The 24,778-nt window shown below is 37.1% G+C and overlaps 1 protein-coding gene across 6 annotated transcripts in view; it reads left to right on the top strand.

Annotated features, from left to right (window-relative positions):
* col11a1a (collagen, type XI, alpha 1a) overlaps positions 1–24,778 on the top strand; it is a 99,829-nt gene that overhangs the window by 26,864 nt on the left and 48,187 nt on the right. The window contains exons 6-28 of one of the 6 annotated variants that reach the window (XM_023950175.2): positions 671–763; positions 4,994–5,092; positions 7,526–7,801; positions 9,314–9,370; positions 9,499–9,540; positions 9,608–9,670; positions 10,964–11,038; positions 11,138–11,221; positions 12,059–12,115; positions 12,888–12,941; positions 13,025–13,078; positions 14,924–14,977; positions 15,104–15,157; positions 17,105–17,158; positions 17,578–17,622; positions 17,745–17,798; positions 17,894–17,938; positions 18,515–18,568; positions 19,372–19,416; positions 19,681–19,734; positions 21,553–21,597; positions 22,693–22,746; positions 22,836–22,880. In XM_023950175.2, coding sequence (XP_023805943.1) covers positions 671–763; positions 4,994–5,092; positions 7,526–7,801; positions 9,314–9,370; positions 9,499–9,540; positions 9,608–9,670; positions 10,964–11,038; positions 11,138–11,221; positions 12,059–12,115; positions 12,888–12,941; positions 13,025–13,078; positions 14,924–14,977; positions 15,104–15,157; positions 17,105–17,158; positions 17,578–17,622; positions 17,745–17,798; positions 17,894–17,938; positions 18,515–18,568; positions 19,372–19,416; positions 19,681–19,734; positions 21,553–21,597; positions 22,693–22,746; positions 22,836–22,880 — 1,557 coding nt within the window. Of the gene's footprint in view, positions 1–670; positions 764–4,591; positions 4,781–4,993; positions 5,093–7,525; positions 7,802–9,313; positions 9,371–9,498; positions 9,541–9,607; positions 9,671–10,963; positions 11,039–11,137; positions 11,222–12,058; positions 12,116–12,887; positions 12,942–13,024; positions 13,079–14,923; positions 14,978–15,103; positions 15,158–17,104; positions 17,159–17,577; positions 17,623–17,744; positions 17,799–17,893; positions 17,939–18,514; positions 18,569–19,371; positions 19,417–19,680; positions 19,735–21,552; positions 21,598–22,692; positions 22,747–22,835; positions 22,881–24,778 lie in introns of all 6 variants that reach the window. The other 5 variants (XM_078938660.1, XM_023950176.2, XM_023950179.2 and 2 more) reach the window with 5 other exon arrangements.

Here is a 24,778-nt window from a genome sequence, read left to right as displayed (position 1 = left end):
CCGGGAAACAGTTGTAGAAACTTGCATAGCTACACGCGAACGCAAAAGTTTTGAATGTAGAATCCAGAAATGTTAACATAGACTTTTCTATGAAAGTGGTCGCTTGAACCCAAGTTGCAGAGGGCGGTGTAAATGTAGCTTTAGGCCTACCTGCATACCTTCCAAATTTTTATCATAGTAATTTGCATCAGTACAGCATTTTTAGGGTTGCATGATGAAGTATCAATACAGATCAGCATGTTGTACATTACAAGCAATGGTAAATTAGATTGTAGGCTAAAGTTTTTGTCCCAAAATTATCCAGAGGCAGTCAAAAAAATCATATAATCTTTAACAGTTGTAACAAATGCTAAAAAAAAGATGCATACTTAACCCTTTAATACCAGAGCTGTCGAAATAACACACATGTTTTCGAACTACCGCAACTCTTTAACAGGTTATTCAATTGACATTATCCCAACGGATTCTGACATTGCAGATTCTACAGGCAGAATCTATTCATTTACGTTAATTTTACTTTTGAAGAGTTGCGCTAATTCAAAGAACGGGTTAAAGGATGATCTGTGCTGTTGTTATCATCTTTTGGCACTCTGCATTGTAAATGCTAACGCTAATGCTAAAACTTCCTGCTCTTGTTTTTTTTTTTCTCTGTCTCCCCATCTCTTTCCAGTACACTACTGACGACTTAGATTACACTCAGTTCTATGATTACTCTGAAGGTGCAACAGACGTCAGTCCAACATATGAATATTCTGAGCCACAGGTAAATGAAGACGTAAAAGTTGTTTTTTATACCCGTCTTTCTATCTGTCACCAATCCCCATGTGTTTGTGTCTTGTGTTTTGTCTTTATTTTGTGTTATATGCACTTTCAACATCTCAGCCCCATATATACTGTGTATACATACAATGGTGGTCAAACGTTACACACTTGTAAACAATAGAATGTCATGTCATTCATGAGTGTCCAGTTATGTCTACAAATATGATATTTCTCTGATAGAGTGATTGGAACAGATACTTCTATGACTCAAACAACATTCATAAAGTTTGGTTCTTTCATGACTTTATCATAGATCAACTGACGATGCGACCAAATCTACTGGGTAAAAAAAAAAAAACATAAAGCAATGCTAATATTTGGTTACATGTCCCTTGGCCATTTTCACTTCAATTAGGAGCCTTCAGTCAATTTTTTTGGCTTTCATAGACTTGTTTCTAAAGCATTTTTCTCAAGTTCTCAATGGGAATTAAGTTAAGGCTTTGGGAAGGCCATCCTAAAACCTTAATTCTAGCCTGCTTTAGCCATTCCTTTATTATTTTTGATGTGTGTTTGAAGTCATTGTACTGTTGAAACACCCAACGGTGCCCAGGACCCAGGCTTTGGGATGAGGTTTTTTGGTTATCTTGAAGAATTTGAAGGTAATCCTCTTTCTTCATCATCCCATATACTCTCTGTAAAACACCAGTTTTATTGATAGCAAAACAGGACCACAGCATAATACTGCCACCACCATGCTTGGCGGTAGACAAGGTGTTTTTGGGGTTAAAGGACTCACACTTTCTCCTCCAAAAATATTGCCTGACATTGAGGCCAAAGAGCTCAATTTTTGTTTCATCTGACCACAGAACTTTCCTCCAGATCTTGTCTTTATCCATGTGATCAGCAGCAAACTTTTGTCGAGCCTTAAAGTGCCGCTTTTGGGGCAAGGGCTTCCTCTTTGCCTGGCACACTCTCAGTCAATGCCGATGCAATCCAGTTTTGACTGTTGACACTGACACCTGTGTTCCATCAGCTTCTAACTCCTGGCAGATCTGTTTTTTGATGGTAATGGGTTGACAGTTTGCCCTTCTGACCAATTTCCTCTCAGCAGCAGGTGATAGTTTGTATTTCCTTTCTGATCATGGCAGTGAAAAAAACAGTGCCATGCACTTTGTACTTACAACTTACTGTTGCTTTTGGGACCTGCAGCTGCTTTGAAATGGCTCCAAGTGGCCTTACTGACTTGTTCAAGTCAATAATTCGCTTTTTCAGATCCGTGCTGACCTCCTTTAATGTTGCCATTGTAACTTTAGTGGGCTTTTGTGTCCAGTGAGCCCTATCTAAAGGGCCTCAGAGTCGTCACCAGCTGATGTTACTCATAATTACTCACAAGTTAAGAGTCCATGCAATGAAGCTCCTTTGATTTGCACAACTTTCCAAGTCACAATATTTATTATGGTAACCCTAACTTGTCAAAGTTGCTGTATGTATATTTTTGACCCAGCAGATTGGGTCACAATAAGGTCATCAAAGAACCAAACTTCATGAAATTTTTAGTATCTGTTCCAACCACTTTATCATAAAAAAATCAGAGTTGTAGAATTTACCGTATTTTCCGGACTATAAGTCGCACCGGAGTATAAGTCGCACCAGCCCAAAAATGCATTATAAAGTAGAAAAAAACACAGATAAGTCGCACTGGACTATAAGTCGCATTTTAACTTGCACAACCTCATGTGACACAATCATAGCAGACTGTTTATCTAATAATTTCACAGTAATTTTTTCTCAAACTTATCTATTTATTCTTTTCATGAAGCATCATTGGCTAACTAATACTCTGTTTTCATCCTGTATTTGTAGAAACAGTTTTCACTTTTATTGCATTTCTGAATCTATGAAATCATTGGAAAATAGAATATTATGTTGTTAGCCTTCAAGATCTTACTGTAAAAAAAAGTTTGCTGATTCTCTGAGTCACTTAACATCCTCTTAACACTTAACATACCTCATACATCAAATTGACCCAGGAACATCATCTCTGTTCCTCACAAATGAACATAACAGGAGGGTTAACAATGTATTTATTTCAATTTATTTCGAATATAAGTCGCTGCGGAGTATAAGTCGCACCCCTTGCCAAACTATGAAATAAGTGCGACTTATAGTCCGGAAAATACGGTACGTGAAACTCAAGACAGCCATGACATTCTATTCTTTACAAGTGTATACAAACTTTTGAACACCTCTGTATGTGTTTATATATACAGTATATGTGTATATTCTCTTATATGTAGTACATCTAATACAATTTCCATAAAATAATATATAGAATGCTATTTATGCAATATTAATAAAAACACAACAGTGTAATGCTGCTTTTTAATTGACACAACATGAACACAGTGACTAGATAACTAACTGTTAATGCAAAAAGAACTGTTGCTCAATTCCGTTTATCTGTTTTATATTCAAATTTGTATATATATATATGTATTCTTTAGTAATGTCTGCTATAAATCCCCTATGGAAGTGTCAGTTTATAGTTTATACAATGGCTGTAAAAGTTGCAGATGTAAAATCCAAGGTATTTGTGTGTTTGTACTTTATCTGTGTATACAGCTAAAAACAGGAAAACATTTTGATGAATCCGAAACACAAACAAAACCAAAATATATTGAGTTTTGTTTCTTAACCTTATTTGGTTTTTAATTTTGTTTATATATTTAGTTGCCCTAAACCATTTTTAAAACAAAACATACTTTTAAACTGTGATTTATAAAATTTTGCACCAACATTATAAAATTTTGCACCAACAAAATTCTATAACTAGCAGAGATAGAAACACTATTCCTCTTACGCTTAAAGAATGTATTAAAATACATTTGAAATTTGGCATTAGAAATTATTTGCTTTAATTAATAGCTATAATTAACAATAAAATGTTTCAAACTTTTCTAAAAAGCTGAAGACATTTCAATTGGTGAAGGATTGAGTCTAAGCCTAAAATTCCCCCAAATCGTTGCATTTTTGGGGGAACTTTTGTACATTATTGGAGTAAATTACCATTTAATGATCTTCAAAAAAATTATTTTTATAGTAATTACTAGTCCAGATCTTGTCCAGAGTGAATATATAATACTGTACAATTTAAAATCAGGGAGTTTCAAAGGGTGTTAATACTGCAATATCATTAAAAAGCTACTGGCATGATCTTTTACGCAGAAATATCAATTTTCACTTAAAGTTCACGTATTTTTCATGTTTTTTAGTATACAAAAATAATATATATATAAAAATGTTTTTTTTTTGTTCAAGGTGAATATAAATTAAGTCCTAGATTGCAAATTAGCGACAAAAGGCGTAAAGGGGTTAAGCTTACAGATTAAAATGCCCTTCAATTTAGCCTGAGGTAGAGGTATGGTACTATTTGTATCTGTATTTGCATTTGTATCAAAATAAGAAATAAGACACAACATAAAATATCTTGGGTTTATGATTTTTACAGTGAAATACACAAATGTGACAGTTACTGTTATTTATTTGATAGGTTTTTTCAGTTGTTTTAACTTTTTCTGGTGTTCTGTGTTATAACTCTTTACCCTAGTCCCTGTGCAAGATTATCATAGAACTCTATTTTTTGTTTTACTAAATATCTTATTGTGAAAGTTGTATTTGCATGATCAGTATTGCAGTGCTGGCACTGATCTAGATGCGATAGATTCATTCTTCAAATGAAGACCGACAATTGCTAAACCACACTGTGCAGAAGCAACAGCTTGGAATCATTGTTTGTCTCGGTATTGTTTGTCACCATTACCTCCTCCAGAGAAAGAAACGTAGTGTCACTGCGAAAAAGAAGAAGACTACAAAGTCCTCCATTAAAACCCAGTTCCTCAAAGCCGCAAGGTTCTGGGTTCCCAAAGTGTCACCAACTAAAAAGATTGGTTCGCCGAAGAAGTCACGGATGCCTGGCTACCAAGCCACAGCACCGGCAGAAAACAGAAGCGATGTTAGGGTAAACATTAAAGAAAATAGACCAAATACCATCAAGATTTTCCTGGTTTGAATTATTGAGGGAAAATCTGTGATGGCAGGCGTAGACCACCCTAATCTCTCCTGTGTAGAAGTAGCCAACTCTGCAATGATCTTGAGAGAAGTCCTAGCAAACTTCTGATCTTATCTTCTGTTTAATTCCTGCTTCTTCTTTCCTTTTTTCAACATGATTCAGCTAAACAATTTAGAGGGCGATTACAATACAGGCATTGACTACGGAACTGTAGATGAATCTGAAACTCAGTCACCCTTTGGCACGAGTGGCCCCAATGAGGTAATTCCTACTTTATTTTTACTCTTCTTCCTTCAAAAGCCACTTGCAGGTGTTGTGGAAAATGTGAGCTGGAAAAAATGTATCCAAGGAAGCTTCTGGTATGATATGATAAAGACACACAGAACTTTGGAAGAATCAGTGTGTTTCTTTGACCGCCTTAAATCTTGGCATGTGGGACAGTTGATGGACATGGGAAATTTAAAAAAATTAGAGTATCTATTAGTTAATTTAACTATTGCATTTAACAAGGTTGCAGTTTTGGTAATAATCTAATAAAATATGTTAAGTTCAAGCCTAAACATACTGGGAAAGGTTACGGCATGTAGCATGAGCTGCAGTAGATGAGAATCATTCATTCTATATGATGAACTTGGTAGCACTGGTCAAGTACCATTGTCGTTGAGGGGGTCACAGAAGCGCTACTTTGTAGTGCTACTCCCTAGATAGTTGTTGAGTCCAGGATGAACTGTACAGGAATTCAACTCATTAGAATCTGCTCAATTTGCAAAATAAAGTTTGCCCGGATTAAGATATAAGCTTCAAGTAAAGCCTTAGTCACAACTGCCCTTACGGCTAGATAAAAGTTGTCTGTAGAGGAAAAACACTGTTCGCGGCACTCATGTGTACGACATGCTATTGTTATGATGTAGATTGCTCCGTGAGTCCATAGAGCGAAAATTTTTGAAGCACATTTTTGTCCATGGGCATGCTCCGAGTGACACATATCAGGGATAGGCAACTTCAGGCTTCAAAGGTCAGGTGTGTTTGCATGATTTCCAAATATCCAAGCCCTACTCATGACTGATTACCTGGTTCAGGTGTGTCCAGCCAATTAGAACATGCCAGGGCAAGGTATGTTGGAAAGTATGCAGGACAAAGGCCCTCGAGGCCTGGAGTTGTCCATCCTAGACTTTTACTGTACAACACTCAAGGGTAAAGTAAGGATGAAGTAGGTGAGATGCAGGTGTGTAGTCTGGATTTTTCCTTGCTTTGCCCCACCCAAAATCCTGCAGACTGCATATAGGGGTTCGTGGTTGCTGTTCATGTGATAAGTTCATGCTCATTGTGGGCTCCTTGTATGCAACCTGACTGTCAGAATTTAGGAAAATAGACAATCAGAGTGTAGTCGTTTGTGCATCCTATTGGTATACTACGGGCACTTAGTTATTATTTGCACAACCTGTGTGTGAAGCATTTTCTCCTGGTACGTCATGGGGCAATACTTGCACCTTATTAACACCTAGAGTCAGTGTGGCATAAAGGCACTGTACGACTGCGTCACTCGTAGGCTGTAAGTGCGCACATTTTTCAACAGCCTTACGAATATGTCATAACAAACTTACCACACGTACAACAATCGTTCTATTTTCAACGAGCCTTGAGGTATCTGCAAGACACACCTGCGATCCCTTTAAGATGTTGCCCTCCCTCCTTACAACCCTCCACAGACCCAGATAACCCCAAAACTTGCACCACCCGTACACGTCAACCCTTGTTGGGGTACATGTGACTAAGGCTTCGGAGATATACTTGTGCCACAGTTTTGCTTAGTGTGTCAATAGTACTGATCTTGCTATCCAAATTTAAAACACAACTCACACAAGGAGGGGGAAGAGTGGATATAACTGGCTAATGGTTGTATATTCCCACAATTTCCTGTTGTCCATCACACCACAAGCTTTGATTTTGATCATTAGTTTAGCCAAAATGAACTATGATCAACAAGGCTATAAACTCCTCACAGCCTTCTATCCTTGTGCTTAATCTTTATACTGTTAGAATGCCTAGCTGTGATCAAACATGCCATTTGGAACCATGGAGTGCTGCCAGTATATCTGTGTAATTACATCCATTTTGTCATGCTCCATGGCTAAATCTGCATCAATCACCTTTCTGTATGAGAGAACGTGATATGGGTTGAATGACTTGCAGATTGCAGTTGACAAAGGCTTCCAAATTGTATTCAGACACTATATTCTTGACAAACAGAAGGATGTTGTTTGTCTCAGATCACAAGTACAGAAACCATGAATTGTATGTCAGACAGCGTCTTTCTTTACTTTCTGCACCACTGTGCTACCTGTGACTGCAGGAAGGGAAGGAAAAGAAGGCTGAGATGACATCATACTTAGAAACTCAGATCTTTAAGTGATTCTGAAAACACTTTATTTATTGCATGACTTTTCTAGATGTACTTTGCTTTAGTTGGCATATTTTTTGTCTTGGAAGAGTTAAGTATTTTTTAATATCCTTCCATTTGTGGAAGACTGTCAAATGCGTCATGAAATAAAGTGTTTTATGTTAAAATGTACAATTTCATAAAGAATAAAGTTGCTGTTTAACAACATGCAGATCATTTGCTTGACTAACTTTCTTCTTTCCTTGGTTGCAAACCATTACTTCCTTCTTCTTGGCACGGCTAAAACCCAAAAGGCTGTGGAAGGGGATTTTGTTGGTGCATACGCCACCGAAGCCTCTCCTGCTGCTCCAGAACGCCACACTAGCCCAGAAACACTGGACAACTTGGACACTGGTGCATATGACTTGAAATATGACGTGGAAGAGTTTGATCTGGGCGAGGCTGACAGCAAATTGTATGATTATGGGCTTTATGATGAGTACGGAGTTGACCCGTCTAAACCCACGGCGGCCTACGATAATGGGGTAGGGCTTGGGGTCGCTGCCGAAACTGACGATTCCGAGAGCACCGTAAGTATTCCTTCCTGACCCGGTGAAGGAAAGGTGTCTGCATGAACATGGGATAGAGGCTCAGTCTGTTGTTTAGTGCATGACCTGTAGTTCCTTGGCATGAAAAATGTGTCATTGACGTTGTACGACTTTCTGTGTCATTAGTCTCGTTAAAGCAAAGACAGGGGTGATGCATGCATCTGTGTTTTGTTAATAAAATTTCTACTTCCTGGTTGAAAAAGCATCTTTCTCTGACACAATATAGACATGTTTATCCACAATCACTTGGCAAATCATTTGGAAAAACCCCAGAAAACTCAGCTGTACTCTAAAAATGTTCCCAGAGGCTTTATTCCATCCTTACCTCTTTTTCTTTGTATTTTAATTAGCAACCTGTCTGTGACATCCTCCCCTACAGACAGTCTTTGAATCACTGCTAAAACACAAAACAAACACAGTTATAAGAGCTTTTTGAAATTCAATATTTTTACAATGTTACAGTTTTGAACTTGTCCATCACCACATTGTTGACAGGTTAAAAAAACAACTAATTATAAATATTATTATTTTGTTAGTTTGACCCTTCCTCATGCCAAATTATTCCTGTGCACTGCTAAGATGCGCATTCAAAAATGGGCAATCTTGAACTCAGGTTTCACAGATGGTGCTTAAATTGGACTGTTGCTACTGAATACTAGTACATGAACTCACAGCTGGCATAGTCTAGGTGCAAAATGTTAAAAGTGGTGCAAATCTCACGAATCTTGCTCCAGGCTTTTTTTTTTCTCAGCTGTATTCCAATATATGGAATACAGCTGAGAAGCTTTATTTATTTATTTTTTAAAGGATGCTACCCATACGTCACTAACAAATCCGAGTCCCTAATTGGTCAAACTTCAACTAGTTTAACTTTCAACACATGTAAAATGGTTATAGGTAGAGCTCAAAAACTACAAAAATCTACACGTGAATGCGAGAGTTTTGAACTCGAAGGTCCGAAACACACATATCCTTTCAGTGGAAATGGTCATGCCTGTGAACGTAGCAGAAAACTATTTTCTGGAATTTTCTTGCCCCCTTTTCATAATTTTCAGTGGAATAGTATTCAATCTGACTCGTAATTGATAACTGTGCTGCCTGAATACGTATATTCGTATATATTTAGACTCCCTACTATGTGAAATCACTTCCATATATATGTATGATCACTACTGGTGATGATTTACATATTTTTATTTTTCAGTTCTTCAATACAATTTTTCAATGCAATGGAAATATAGCATCATTCCAAGCATGTGCAGTGAAGGTTTGCTCTTTCTGTTTGTGACTAACATCTTTCCTCTTCTGTTCCACAATGTCATATCACTTAATGTCTGTATTTTGCATTCAGTCGCGCATGCTGAAAATGTGCCCACACTGTTTGATTTAAAGTTATCTCAATAATTGTTCAAATGTTTTTGATCCGTGATGTTTTTTTCTGATAAAGAATGTTTTTTCATTTCAATTTTTTATTTTTATTTTTTGTAAATACAGATTGCTGCAGCCTTTGGCCAGAAGGGAGAGAAGGGCGAGCCGGCTGTTATTGAACCCGTAAGGTCCAAAATGTTGATGTTCCTTAATGTTAAATAGGTTCTAACTCCTGCTGCTTCCTTATTAATGACGACATAGATCACAGTACTTAAGAACAGTATTTGTGGTGTGCTCCCTGTCTTCTTAAGGGTATGCTGATCGAAGGACCACCAGGACCACCAGGCCCAGCTGTAAGTCGTTTGTATTTACAAATATGGGTTTATGAATATGGGCTGTTAACTTAAAAATCGTCTTCAGGGTCTTCCAGGACCATCAGGCCTCCAAGGACCCCAAGGCACCCCTGGAGATCCTGGGGACAGAGTAAGTTAACATTTTTGTTTAAAAAAATGGACTAAATGAAAAAGTTCTTTGTTTACAGGCAAAAAAAATAGTAACATAGGCTTGTTATATGCCTAAATTTTGTAAGATCTCTTTTTAAAAAGTTCAAATTGTTAATGTTTGATGTAAATAATATGCACACTAATACTTTTTAATTTGATTTGTATTTAAAAAGCTATTGTAGTATCGTTTTTTTCTCTCATACTTCTCTCATACTTCATTGGTAAATTGACAACTGCCAAATGAAAAGCTCAAAATCGTAAAAAGTCGTAAAAGTTTTTTTTTTTTTTTACTCTTAATTGTTCCACCATGACATGTAGTAACTGAAACCATGTCATTTGAAACTTTTTTGTACTCAGACCCAAAACCAATGGTACTTTTTTGACATTGTCGGTAATAATTGATAGAATGTAATAAATTGATTTTGTTTTGATTTTTATTCAAATTAAATCTGTGCTTAAGGGCTTACCTGATGAGCCTTACCAAAAATCTAAGACCTGCTTAGACTGAAATGTATTCATTATAGTTTATTACTCCCTGACCCGCTTGAAGTATTTAACAATAAATCAAATAATCCCTTTACGCTTTCGACCAATCGGATGGACGTCCTTGTGTCATTGACAAATCAAACAGTTAGATGCCCGCCGACTATGTAGACGTTGGTCATTTGGAGTTGAATGTAAGTTATGTTGACTTTAATATGAATAAAACTGTCTCAATATAATAGAAGTGATATATTAGTTTTTTTTTTTTTTGTGCATCCCAAGTCATGTCGTCAGCAGAATATGTATTATAATGTCTCACATCGCAAGTTTTCCTCATATCGTGCAAACTAATGCCCAAAGTCTAGATGTGAGTCTCTCTTTTTTCTAAAATGGGTCAATAGTAAAAATTCAGGTGTATGTTTGTGCTATATTCCATCTATATCATTTAAATATGTATTTGTAGCATACTTTTAAGGTTTTAGTACAATATTTAAGCAGTTTGATTGACAAATGGATAAAATATGCTATACTTTTTAGTTAGCTTTATATTTTTAGGTGTGTACTGGTATCTAGCTTTGATTCTAGATTTATCGAACCCCAAACCATTTATGACTGATTTCAACATTAGATGTGCTAAACCATTAAACCATAACATTAGGAATAATGTTATGTCTGAAAAAAATGTTTATTTTGTTAATGTTGTAAGAGATCTTTTTTTATCTCTATAGTTTTAAATACTTCAAGGGATGATTTGGATGCTAAGGTTTTTTTGTTTTGTTTTTCATTGCAGGGTCCGCCTGGTCGGGCTGGTCTGCCTGGTGCTGATGGCTTACCAGGACCTCCGGGTACCATGTTGATGCTGCCAGTGAGTTCACACCAGTGTCTTTAACCAAACACATCTTCCTCAGAGCTGAATTCTTTGTGTTTTTGACACGCTGGCAACAACAATCTGTCTGTCTAACAGTTCCGGTTTGGTGGTGACGGCGAAAAAGGTCCAGTGGTGTCAGCCCAAGAAGCTCAAGCACAGGCCATCCTGTCCCAGGCCAGAGTGAGTAAGAGGGACTGACCCCCCCCTTCTCTCTCTGTCTTTACTCTGTAAAGGGTAATAGAAGAGGAAGGAAACTGGAAGTTTTTCATTGGGGATTTGACTGCCCCGGATTTTGGACACGTGCAGAGCTGGCTGAGGAGCCCAAGATGAAAAGGCCGTTTGGAACACATGGAGAGGCTTTTCAAAATACTTTGGCCTTTTTCATTCAATTCACGAGTAGGGTGGATCAGCAGGTGTAACACAAATCATTGGCAGTGGATGAGAGGTCCAGAAAAAGTCTTTGATTTAGAATTTGCAACTGTGACTAATTGCTCCAAATCAGGTTTTTCAAAATACATGTCCAAAACAAAGATCAATTCAACTGTGAGTTGCAGTTTAGCTCAGCCGGTAAAGCAGGTCGTACAATAACTGAACGGTTGGTGTATCGATCCCTGTCGCCCCCCGAGCCGACTAGTCTGCAGCTCACTGCTCCCCCCAGGGGATGGGTCAAATGCGGAGAAAGAATTTCCCAATTGTGGGATGAATACAGTAATTATTTATTTATTCATATGAAATCAAAACAAGATTTCTTCTTATTATGAGCTAATTATGATAAAGATTTTGTGCTCTTTGGAAAATATATTTGATATAAAACAGTGAGCAAAGGGAAACAGCTGATAATGTTTCTTTTTTAGAAAAATGTAGCCATTAACCACGTGAAATGCAACCAACCAAGCGTTTTTTTAATAAACATGTTCCAAACTTTGAAGAAACAAAATATTGTCTCCTGAAAAGATACATTTTTTTCTAAGAAATCTGATCTAGTAGAGGTTATTTCTCTGTGCTTCTATCCCACAGCTGGCGATGAGAGGCCCCCCAGGGCCAATGGGTTTGACTGGGAGATCTGGGCCAGTGGTGAGTCAACTCTTTAGGGTCTGCAGGTGTTTATTAACCGTTGTCACGTCACCGAACGTGCATTCATTTAGACAATTACGGATTATTTGGAGCACTAACTGGGCTTCACCAGGTTTAATCAAAGAGTTCCTTTTTTTTTTTAAACATTTCTTATACCGACCATTTTTTTTATCACTTTCTATAGTTTATTTTTTTGATCAGGTGAAATAGTTAAAGCTATACAAACAAAACATGCTCAGTGGACACTACCTGACTGTTAAGCGTTACTGCCCTCCCCTCCTCGTTTTCATGTTGATACTTGATCTAGTGCGTACCTGCATGAAAAGGCTCTGCAAAACCCTGTTAGGCCACAGTGGTCTTCAATACTTTAGCACCAAAAGGAACAGGTATATATATATATATATACAAAGTTCTGCAAATTATCAGTTTAAATTCATCCTATTTTTAAAGGTTTATTTGTGTTTTTTCTGATTTGGGAGTGATGTTTTTGCATCTCTTTTTCAATGGAAACACGTAATCTGGTATTATGCGATTCATAATACGGATTTTATACAATAGGCAAACTCCTTGTTTATTTAGTTTCAATAAGAAGGATGTGTGGATTACTTTCCCCATTGTTGAACATATTCTCTACTGAAGCTAAATGTTGCCACCTACTGTATATTTTTTGTATTATTTTTTTCTTCTTAAATCCAAGTGTGACTGTAGGAATCAGAAAAAATACTAATACACGGTAAATGTGGCATGTTTGGATTGGGATTCCTTCCTTTAGGGTCCACCAGGTCCTGCTGGACTGAAAGGTGAAGGTGGAGACCCCGGTCCTCAAGTGAGTCCCGACTGATGAGCTAACTAACAGAGATTCTGGGTCAACGTCAGTCTAACGGGTCTGGTGTGATTCTCTCTGCTCAGGGCCCTCGTGGCATTCAGGGGCCTCCTGGACAAGCTGGCAAATCTGGCAAAAGGGTGAGTGAACCCGCTCACCTCAAGCATACACACACCCAGAGTTCATGTTTGTGGTTCTGTGCGCAATCGGCCCTCAAATGCCGAGAGGATTATTTTCTCTCCAACAAACGATTGGTTGATGTGTGCTTATGGGCCTCCATCCAATCCATGAAGCACTCACACAGAGGCTAATCTGTCTGAAAATGACAAACCTGGAACGCTGGCTGTGGATGTGGGGCAAAGTGTTTGTCAAAACAAGGGCAAAAGATTTTCACCCAGTTGGATTCAAATAGAAGGAACTGAAAACTGGCTAAAAAAACTGGCTTGTAGTTGATTCAGGGTCTGGGTTAAAAAAACAATAATATTAATTTGATTTGTTTAAAATAAAAAATGCTAATAAAGAAGCTAAAAGAAAGACATTTAAAAGATTTCTCGAATAAGAATTTTCTTCTTTAATCATTTGCATCTTTTTTCTATGACGGAGCGTTAGCCATAAAAGTAAATAAATAAGTCAAATATACGAGAATGAAGAGATAAAATTGTGACAAAAGTTGACATTTTAGAAAAATTAAATCATAGTCAGAAAAGTTTTTTAAAAAGTCATTTAATGATGAGGTAAAAAAGTTAACATTTTACAAGATTAAAGTCTTAGTAAAGTTGTATGATGATAAGAAAAAAGCCAAAAATGTTTGAAAAAAAGGCATATAATTATGAGGAAGAAGTTGTAAAATTATAACAAAAAAGTCAACATTTTGCGAGAAAAAAACAGTAAATTTAAAAAAAAAGAGAATAAAGTCAGCCTTTTATGAGATTAAAGCTGTACATTTGTGAGAAAAAAATTAATTTTATGAGAATAGGTCATAAATTAGAAAATAAAAAGTTACATAATTGTAAGAAAAAACATTTTGCAAGAACAAAAAAGTCCTAATCTTACGAGAATAAAGTTTCAAAATATTTTTTTTTTAAAGTTGTAGGGTAATGAGAATTAAGTCATATGATAATGGGGAAAAAGAGTTAAAAATGTATTAAGGAAAGTCATAATAAATTATGAGAAAAATATCATAATTTTCCAAAGTAAAAGCCATGATTTTCAAAAAGGAAGTTGCTACTTAATGAAAATAAAGTTGTAAATTTTTAATTCATATAAGGTAGTACAGATTCCTAAACAGTGTGACATTTATCAGATTTCTTTGAATTGTAACATAAATTCAATAGTTAGTTTTCTGTCGTCTTTGTTGAAACATTAAATGTGACATTTTATTTTTGAAAAAATTAAGACTTTTTCAAGCATAAATTGATGACTTTATTCTCACAAATTGTTTCAGATTTTTCATAACTGTACAACTTTTTCTCATAATATTAGGACTTTATTATTGTAAATTGTGACCTTTTTAATCATAATTTGCAAATGCATCCTCACGTATTTTTTATGGTGGCTATAATACTCCATCGTCGTTTCCATACTTGGATGTAACTTTTTCAATAAAGTTTTGGTGGCAGACTTTTTTTTCCTGATCTTTGACCTTCGTGTCGTATAGAAATTAAATAACTCCCCAGAAATATATGTTTGCTCTGCTGTTGCTAGCTCTGGGCAGTCACATGTTCTGCCCCCCTCCTTTGTGGTTCTTAACTTTTAACAAAAATACTTTGAGTAATCCAATAAAGTAGAGAAAGATTAGCTTTTGTTGTGTAAAACCTAATCAAAATCCAGATTATTTATCAAATACACCATATAAGCCAGCAAATGAATATTGGAGAAGATTAGGATAACGGGACAAAAAATAAACTGGAAAAAAAGTCTTTAGTTTTAAATATATATTTTTTTCAATTTCCAAAACCTAACTCTCATTTTTTTCCGGTTTTCAGGGTCGTTCTGGTGCTGATGGCGCTCGGGGAATGCCCGGAGAGCCAGGCTCAAAGGTACCAACATTTATTTTCCTATTACTGATCACAAATGGATAACATGTATTTGCATTGACGACCAAACTTAATACTTTATTTTTAAATATTTTAGATTCATTTATTGTTTTGTTGCTTTGTTTTTAGGGCGATCGCGGCTTTGACGGACTTCCTGGGCTGCCTGGTGAAAAGGGACACAGGGTGAGAAACACATTTAAAAAAAACATTTATTTCCCCCAAATCATAGAAATATATATATATATATATATATATATATATATATATATATATATATATATATATATATATATATATATATATATATATATATATATATATATATACACTTCTTTTTTTTTTAAAGTTTCCTAAATAAAAAACTTTCTACACAGTTTTCAACAGTTTACAGATTTCATACGCTTCCATTTGGAATAAAAGGATATTGAACTCTCCTAAACACTTTTTACTTTTTTATCCAATAAAATATAGAAGATTAAATTAATTTTAGTTTTGCTGCAGACATCCCATTTAGACGACTAATTCTTTTACATACCATAAGATAAACAGGTAAACTTCCATTAACTGGTACAAAACTGTAATAAATTAGTTTGATTTACTCTACTGCTACCTTAAATGTGACCTTTAGAATAGTTTCCTTATTTTAGTGTATTTGTGATTAAGAACTACTACTTTTACTTTTTACTAACATCAACAAAAATGTTAGAAGTCCTATATCGCTCGAAAATAACCTTCCAACCTTGACAATTACGATGTTTCCCATTTTAAGCTTTGATAAAAGTTATTTTACAATCCTGAACACTTTAGAGCCAGGGTGGGCAAACTACTTTTTGTTTCGTGGGCCACAAAAGGTTCTAAAATTTGACAAAAGGGATGGGCCAGGAGCTGACCCGTGGAGTGTTTTTGGTAATATACCTCATAAGGGAAAGAAATAACATGGAATCTGGACGAAAACATCCTTTAATTTGGAAAAACAGAATGTGGCGGCCAAACGCTAAATTGTTACAAAATGTATCTTTTTTTTTATTTTCTTCAATTTCTATGCTACATTTCAGAGCAGTGGCTTTTGTTCTCATCTTTGTACCAATTGCACTGATGGGTTGATGTCCGTCAGTGAAAAACAAAACATTTAAAGAAAGGCTGCGCTCATGTGGTGTTGGAATGAATGGAAAAATGACTATCCGACTCGGAAAACACACATGGATTATCAATATAATTTATTCTAGTCTGGCAGGCCAGATTAAATAGTTTGACGGGCCGCATATGGCCCCCCAAGTCGTTGTTTGCCCACCCCTGCTTTAGGGTTACTCCTAGCATTACAGTTAGGGTAAGTTGTATCATTTCTGCTTCCAGCTGAAGAAGTCAAGCACCATCTTATCTGCAGCCGGGTCCCTCATAAGACTGAGCTGTGCTTCTTCTTCTGCTGTCAGTAGCAAATACCAACACATACCTACAGTGGCCTCCAGTGGTTGTTGGTGGGAACGCCACAAACAAATCAGCCTCGTTATTTAGTGAAAATATACAAAATTTACATATAAGTCGCACCCCCAGCCACAGCAACTGCAACTTATACTCCAAAAAATAGGGCATTTATGATGAAGAAAATACGCTGGCTGGGCCACAAGCTTTCAGCAACGGGGAGGGGAAGGGGGGCGGGGTTGCTCTGCACAAACGGTTTCTACTGAACTCCTGCGTTTCTGCAGACATTATGTCCTACAAAATGACAGGTTTGTTGATTTAGGCTAAAAATGGCATCATCATGTTTAAAAGACCACTGGGAACGCTTTGAAAATGGATCAAAAGATGATCAGAGTGGAACTTTAAGTTGTTTTTTCATTAGTTAAGTGTAATAACTTTTACCTAAACTGCTCTTTGAATGACTCCTTCTTACTTCTACCTGATTAGCCTTAGTTTAAAGTTTTATTACTCGTCATTAAGTAGAATTCTTGACTACTCCACACGCCTCTAAACATTCAAAACAAGCTCTTCTTCTTAAAATGAGAATCAGCAGAGAGGTTAATGGAAATTGTAAAACGCTCCAGGCTGATTCACAAAGCTGAAGCTCAAAGTGGTTTGTTCAGCCCCAAACACCAGACTGTGTCTGTTTTCTGACACTCTCCTATTCTTCAGGGGGAGCCGGGGCCGATGGGACCAACGGGTGCGCCCGGAGAGGATGGGCAGAGAGTAAGTACTTCCTCTTTTGTCCTTTTTTTTTTTTTAATCAAAACGCCCCGAGCTGAAGTGAGTCAGTGACACCTCGATTTAAACGAGCTGCACCTCAGCAGCAGCTCAGGCCTCAGGCAAAGGCAGCTGGGAGGAGACTGAACTGAAGAGGAGGACAGTTTAAGTTTGACCTTTCCCCCCTCCCCGCCCTCCGCCCTTCATCCTAACTAAGTTTAAGTTCTCCACCTCCAACCTCCCTCAGGCTCTGACTGCATTTAGTCAACAACATTTGGCTGAAAAAAGGCTGTGACTGCTGCAGGAGTTCAGAGAAGGCTAGAATCAAATTCCGGCCATTTCCGACTTTTATTCGTTTGAATCAAAACTCCAAAAGCTGAGCCTCTGAAGTGGATATTTCATTACATTCACTCTTCTTTCCTCAGGGCGAGGATGGAGAGATCGGGCCCAGAGGATTAGCTGGAGAGACTGTAAGGCTGGATGTCATGACGTTTTTTTGAGCTAGAGATTTGTAGCTAAACAAGCCAATTAAAAACTATGACATTCCAGGAAAATTTGTGTCTGAGCTTGGAGTATTCTTGCTTTTTCTTAGGGTCCTCGAGGTTTGCTGGGACCTCGTGGCCCCCCGGGACCCCCTGGAGGTCCTGTAAGTGTCATAATCCCCACTTTTCACTTTCTCTGATCCGATAACCCCTCCTGTAACTGACGGTTGAAACACCTTCTCTCCGATACTCTCTGCAGGGCGTCGCTGGAGTTGACGGGCCTCCAGGTCCCAAAGGAAATATGGTACAAACACAACTTCCTGTCAGTAAACAGACCTAAACGCAGCTCTTGACGCTCAAATGCGTCCACCCTCTCAGTTGGCCCGGGTTGCAGTGTTTGTGTGTGTGTGTTGGGCTGGTAAAAATCCCTTCAGGGTGCACAGCTGTGGAGGTCAGAGGTCATTCCTGTGCCTCGAAGCAGCTTTTGTTCCACTGAACCTGCAATGATGATCACACTCAGCCACTTTTGTTGGTGATCACGGCGGAAATTCTTTAATGATCTGTAGGAAAAAAACAAAGAAGAAATCATAAAAATGGCTGAAAAGCCAAATGAAAATTTGTTATTTTTTTGCAAAAAAAAAAAAGGAAGATACTGTTTTGTTTAATAAAAAACATTCAAAAACCTTTAATCATACAATTTCCTTTGAAAATTCCTATTTGGAAATTCCAACGTGTATCTAAAAGACAAAACAGCAAATAAATACTTCTTTTGGACCCATAACGATGACTTTTGTGCACTTTTCAAAGGTTTGATGATGCATTGAAGCTGTAGGCTAAAGATCTGTGTGATGTTCTGAACACTCTTGTTTCATTGTTTTAGGGACCACAGGGGGAGCCTGGCCCACCCGGGCAGCAGGGAATTCCAGGAACGCAGGTGAATAAATCAGTTATGCACCTGTTCACGACACCTGACAACAGCGAAGAGAAGGTGATGAAAATATGCTGGTGTTGTAGGGACGAATGCTGCAGACTCCCATTGGAAACTTTGGAAAAAAAAAGATTTTAAACATAAAAGTCTTTTCTTGATTGTAAAACAACATTACTAGTAGGAAGTCACATTTACTTTGAACTCACTGTAGGAGATACTGTTCTACTTTTTTCTGTTATTAGGTGCATTAAGTGAGGTAGATAGACAAAAGAGCAACTTATATCTTGGAGCACTAGAGAATGAAATTTGCCCCTTTTTTAAATTTCATTTTAATTTAATTTTTTTGCCTCTGTATTGCCTGCCTCATTTTGGTGGACGAACATACCACTTCCTCCTCTGCCTCATCGTGTAGCTGCATGTTTGCAGATGCAGCAAGTGTATGAGACCGGATAATGAGTCTTCTAAGTGCAGAAAATACAGTAGAGGTCTTAATTCTTAGCTTTTTGACCCTTTCCCCGCTCCCTCATTTTCCCCTATATAACACACAAGCGTACCTTTGTGCTTTTGATTTATTCTAAAACAGGAAAACTTGACAGGGAGCTTCATGCAGGAGGAATCCCTGCAAAGCTGTGCAGGAACAGGCGACACACACACTATCACACATTTTGGAGCAGATGGGCAAATACTGAAGTGTATTCTGTTCTGCAAGCGTGCTAATGCTAGTATGGGTTCAGCAAATAGGCTTTCACATAAGGTTTTAGCATTCTTTGTGTTTCTGGAGCGACTAATGATCGTGTCGGTCTTTGCAGGGTCTGCCTGGTCCTCAAGGCCCTATAGGACCACCTGGAGAAAAAGTGGGTTTGTTTTCCTGTTATGATCGAAAACTATATTATAAATGTAAATCTGAATCATTAGCGTAAAAGAAAAAAAAAATACTTCAATAAGAAAACTGAAACCAGAAATCCCTGAGGTAGATTAGTATGCATGCAGCAGTAGTTTTTTTTCTAAAAAAGCCTGTGTTTTCTTTGTTTATTTTTCTGGAACCTGAGGAAATGGAGAATTCTGCGACTGTTTCTGACCTCTGTTTGTTTGTGTCTCTCTTCTGCTCTCTTCTGCAGGGGCCACAGGGCAGGTCGGGGTTACCCGGATTACCTGGAGCCGACGGGCCTCCTGTGCGTGCCCTTTACACCCACACAGCCACCTCTTTTTGCAACTCAATCCATTTTGTTTTAGAGCCAACACTTCAGCCACTTTCCCACCCGAAAATCCCAATTTTATTCAGATTAAATATTAAAAAGGGATCTGTTAAATTGCTAAGGTATCCTTAAAATATAGATTATTAAATTAAAAATTACAATTTTCTTTTAAGATAGTGTATTAAATATAATTTACTGTTTGTTCGTTTGTTTTGTTTAGTGGTTTTAGAATTTGCTAGTATTTGTCTGGAAGTCTTAAATCTAAGTTCAAACTTTCAGACTTTTAGTACAAAAACTTTTGACTTATACTACCTATACTTTTAACATAGAATACTTAAATATTTACTTGTATTATTTTTTACATGATTGTACTTTTTTATGTACCTTATATTATATTTTTACTTTCACTTGTAGCTTATAGTACTTATAAGAACTGATTTCTTTTTAGAGATTTAAAAGAATATTGTTGTCCAATTCAAAATTACTATACTTGCATAGATTAAAAATGCCTTTTAATGATACAACATTACAAAATAAGGCAATACTAAACACCTTGTTTTGAATGTATTTACATTATGTTTTGGGCTGTAATGGCTGTAGTTTGCCTGACATACATATTTGTTTTTTTTACACTTAAATCTTTCTTTGACATCTCAGTGTCAGAAAGTGGAGCTCCAAGTAAAATGTTATTAAGTGTAAAAACCTTTTTATTGTGTTACTTAATTAAAAATCCTAACATTTTTCCTATGCAAAAACAATTGGATCTCAGGCTATAAATAATTCCTTGTGCAGGCTTTCTGAAGCCTATTTGACAAATGTCTGCTCCTTTCTGATTACCTGACCTTGTTTTGCGTCATGCACCAATCCTTCATCCACTATAAGGCTGACCAGCAGCTCCAGAAGGCTCCTTAAAGCATTTTTCCCCAGAACAAACACAATAAAGGACCAATAGGATTTGTGAAGCAGGCCCATTGTTGCCCATGTTGCACCTTCCACAGCTGTCCTCAGGCTCTGGAGGCGTCAGATTTACAACTTCCTGCCGCCGTTTCACACCTCAGGTGGAAAGTGCCAGGTGTTCCCGTGTGTGCCATGCGCTTCATAATGAACCCATATACCAGTGCAAACACTGTGGCATCCCTATCCGTCATGTAATGTGTGCTACTGGTCCTATTTAGAGCATCAAACCAAGAAAAACAAAACAAAACAAAATCACTGCTTTAGAAAAAACAAGCAAAATTCAGGACTTTGAGTTTTTTAAAGACCCACCCCTATAAAAATTACATTTTATTTTTTTTAGTTATGGGTGACAGGAAGAGGAGGCGGGGTTGCTCTACCAATAAGTCAAAGGCAAATTTCTAGAAAACTTTTTCTGCTCTTCATAAACTATGTCCTAAAAGAACAACACAGGATTTAGGATTTTGGCAAAAGACGACCAAACTATAATTAAAAAACCACCAGAAACCTCTTTACAATATATCAAAAGATCATCAGAGAGGGGACCTAATCACCTTTTTAAACATTTAAATCAAGATGGTGCAGGTTTTGTCTGTTTTTTGGTGAATTTGGTCTATTGGAGGTGGACAGGACACATGTTTGGTGTGTTTTTTTAACCCATTTGCTGTGTAAATCGATTAATTATGAATTTTAGAACAAATTCGCTTTCCAAGTTTTGTGGAAATTGGAACACGAGGTAGCTGAACTAACTTTCCTGTCATCATCCAAGCTAAAAATTTCAATTAAACGTTTTTGAAGGCAATCTTAAAGCTTTTTTTAACGGGACGCCATGTTTTCCAGGGTCATCCCGGTAAGGAGGGTCCGCCTGGAGAGAAAGGGGCCCAGGTAAGTGTATTTTATTCAAAACATGCCTGTTGTTACTTTTGTCACCACCTGTGCAGAAGATGTGTTGTTACTTGGTGGAAGTCAAGGATTTGGTCATAAATCAGAGTTCGAATGAGCATTTTGTTGTCTCAAAATACTGAAATAAATTTACAACTAACTGTAAGGACACCACAATGTGTACAGTGATGTAACACAACCACAAGAAGAAAGGGAGGGATGTCCTAGAAGTACATATAAATGTAAATAAATTGTTTACAAGTTTTGTCTTTCAAGTCGTAAGCCAAAGTAAGGTTTGAATCGACCTTGCTCATGCAGAATACAAAAATCAAAGTAGCTTTTTGTCGTGCCAACTCTACTGTTTTATTTATAGAAAAACAACAATTGTAGGGAAATTATTGAAAAAAAAATACACAAACAGCAACACTATGTCTTAACACTACTTTCTTATTTGAGTTTTTATATCTTAGTGAATATCATTGCTCAAAATTATCTATTTGTTTTTTATTTCTTTGTTTATTTCAAATAGACCTTCAAAAAAAGACTTAAATAGAGGAAAAGTACCAAAAAAAGCTAGTGTTGATGAATTTCCATCACAAACTGGTCCAAAATTTTGGCCAGGAGGAAGTGAGAGCCTTCTTAATTAATCCCTTGCATACTTTAAATTTTGTCTATTGCTATGTACACTGGAAATAATACAAATATACGCCAGCCCACGTACATGTAGGAGTGTATGTGTATACATACAGCAGGTCCATATGAAACATACTCATATCTAATGACATTTTTCACAGTGGTCCTATATATAATATTCTACAGAGCACCAATTCTGAAAATGTCAAGATAAAAACTCCTTAAATTGTCACACCGCTCTGTGGTTCATTCATGTTGCTGTTCAAGATTTTTTTATAAACATAAAAAGTTTTTTAACTATGAATCCGTTCTCTTTTTAATTAAACTTGTAACTAAATGAATTCAAATAGTTGTTTTTAATGTGATCTGCAGTTTTTAAGGTAACATTTTCACAATAAAAACCTGATTTTATCTGCAATAATTTACTAATAAAAAAGAGAATAATGTACTGATTCTTTTCTGCAGGGTCCACTGGGTCCACAGGGTCCAATCGGATATCCCGGCCCTCGTGGTGTTAAGGTACTGTGGATTTAATGTTCCTTTGGTGTTTCTGTTTGTTTAATTAAAAAAAAACTCATCGTGTTGTGATTCATATCTGGTTTCATCAGGGTGCTGATGGTGTCCGGGGTCTCAAGGGATCCAAGGGAGAAAAGGTAAATTCGCTCTTACTGTTGAAAATGCAAATGGTACCCAAACACGCAAGCCGCATTGCAGACACTACCCGCCCCCCCTTTTGGCCCGCCCTCACTGGCTGCGCAACTGACACTTTTTTCATAACCTTTTGCTTTGGTTTTATCTCCATAGCAACCATTTAATTTTTTGGTTGCCTGGGGGTGATGAAGACTTCTATGTCATTTTCAGAAGAATCGGCAAAAGTACATTTTTGGATTTCCGTGGCAATGGAGGTTTTTTTTTTATAACCATGCCAACATTTCTAATTTAGTCATGTTGTATGTTAGTGATTCATATATTGAATTCTCACAATATTCTAACAGTAAAAAGGGAACACCAATGAGGCCTGAGGAGTTGGGATGAGTTTACATTTGTACCTGGTACTAAATATGTCTTTTGGACAATTTAAGATGGCAGCCTCTTCCTGAGGTCAAAGGTCAACCAAACTTCTGTTGTAGTTGCAGACTTGACCTGGTTGGGATCAAGATTGATCAAATAAAAGTTTTTCCCATGTTGTGCAAAAAATGTGAAAAATGACCAAATTTCTCACTTTGCCACAAAACGGCCAGCAAAGCCATAGGTCCCGTGGCCATCCCATAATAACCATAACCTGTTAGTAGATTTGGGGGAGCGGGCTTTATTAAGCCCAAATTTGATTTTCACCAGTTTTTGAGCATATGGCGGGGGCCAAATTTTCACTTAACGATGCAGAAACAATGAAGAATTGCTAAATCAATCTGGTCCTTGCAGTCCAGGACTGCTGAGGGGTCTTGATGCTGCTCATTATAAGTCCTGCAAACATTTGCCTGATAAATACAAAGCTTTTCCCTTTTTTTGGCGGTGAATGTATTCACATCACAGACATTTGGTCTGCAGTCAGCGTGAACTGTCTGCCTGCTCGTTTCGTTTTGACTCTTGGAGCCGCAGAGAACGTCCTCTGCGAGCTGAATGGCACCCAGAGGTCAGTGGATCTCCATCCTCGGCGGAGTCAGAAACTTTCTTGAAGTGACCCTTGGCGGCTCGCCTTTGGAAGTGAGCTGTCGAGCTTTCCGCTTTTGCCCGAAAAGGACACTACAATCAGTCTCAAGTGCTTTTGAAGTATTTGACTGTGTCAACATGTATAATTTAAGCGAAGCGTTCTCAAATATACATGAGTTTTATTGAAGATCAATGCTGTTCTGCAGCTCTGTAAAGTCTATTATCTGACTGGAGGGTATTGTTCTCACTGCGGTGACAGCTATTCTTGTCGTTTCTTTATTGAATTATTTATAGCTGGAGATTCAAAAGCACAAACTTTGAGAGAAAAAAAGGATTTGTCATGAATAAAGGATGGGCTTTACCTCAGGTGTGTGCACCATTTCTACCTGGTGGGTCTTCATGAAGCGAGTTGAAGGCATGAAATGGTCAGTGCTGCATTATGCATGAAATTGTGGACAAGAGGCAGACAGCAAAGACTAAGTGTCAGAGGGGAAGCAGAGGTTCTGGTCAATCTTTGACTACTTGATGTCTTAGAAAGAGTTTCAGATTATGAGGAAATTTTAGATACTAAAATTTATTTTTTTTCTGTTTCATAAACAACTTTTAGGTTGTTTATCTTTGTGAAAATATGTGCATTTTTAGTTTAACAGAACCAAGTTTTGTAGTTTTCAATTTTTGTCCAAACATTTTTTGTCTACTTTTTTGCAGCTTTTTCTTTTATTGTTGTATGTTGGTGTATATTTCTATGGTGAGAAATATAAATATATATATATTTTTCATTTTATTGTAAATTTTGTATAGACACATGGAAGTCAATTCAAGCAGATTATATCTAGATTATGTTGGATTTTTTTTATACTGTCCACACCTTTTTCCAACCTGCTGCTCATGTGTTCTGGTC

Source organism: Oryzias latipes, chromosome 20 (assembly GCF_053564925.1).
Source record: "Oryzias latipes strain Hd-rR chromosome 20, Olatipes_Hd-rR_3.1".
NCBI lineage: Eukaryota > Metazoa > Chordata > Actinopteri > Beloniformes > Adrianichthyidae > Oryzias > Oryzias latipes.
The sequence above is the reverse complement of the archived record's forward strand: the minus strand, read 5'-3'. Positions and strand labels throughout refer to the sequence as shown.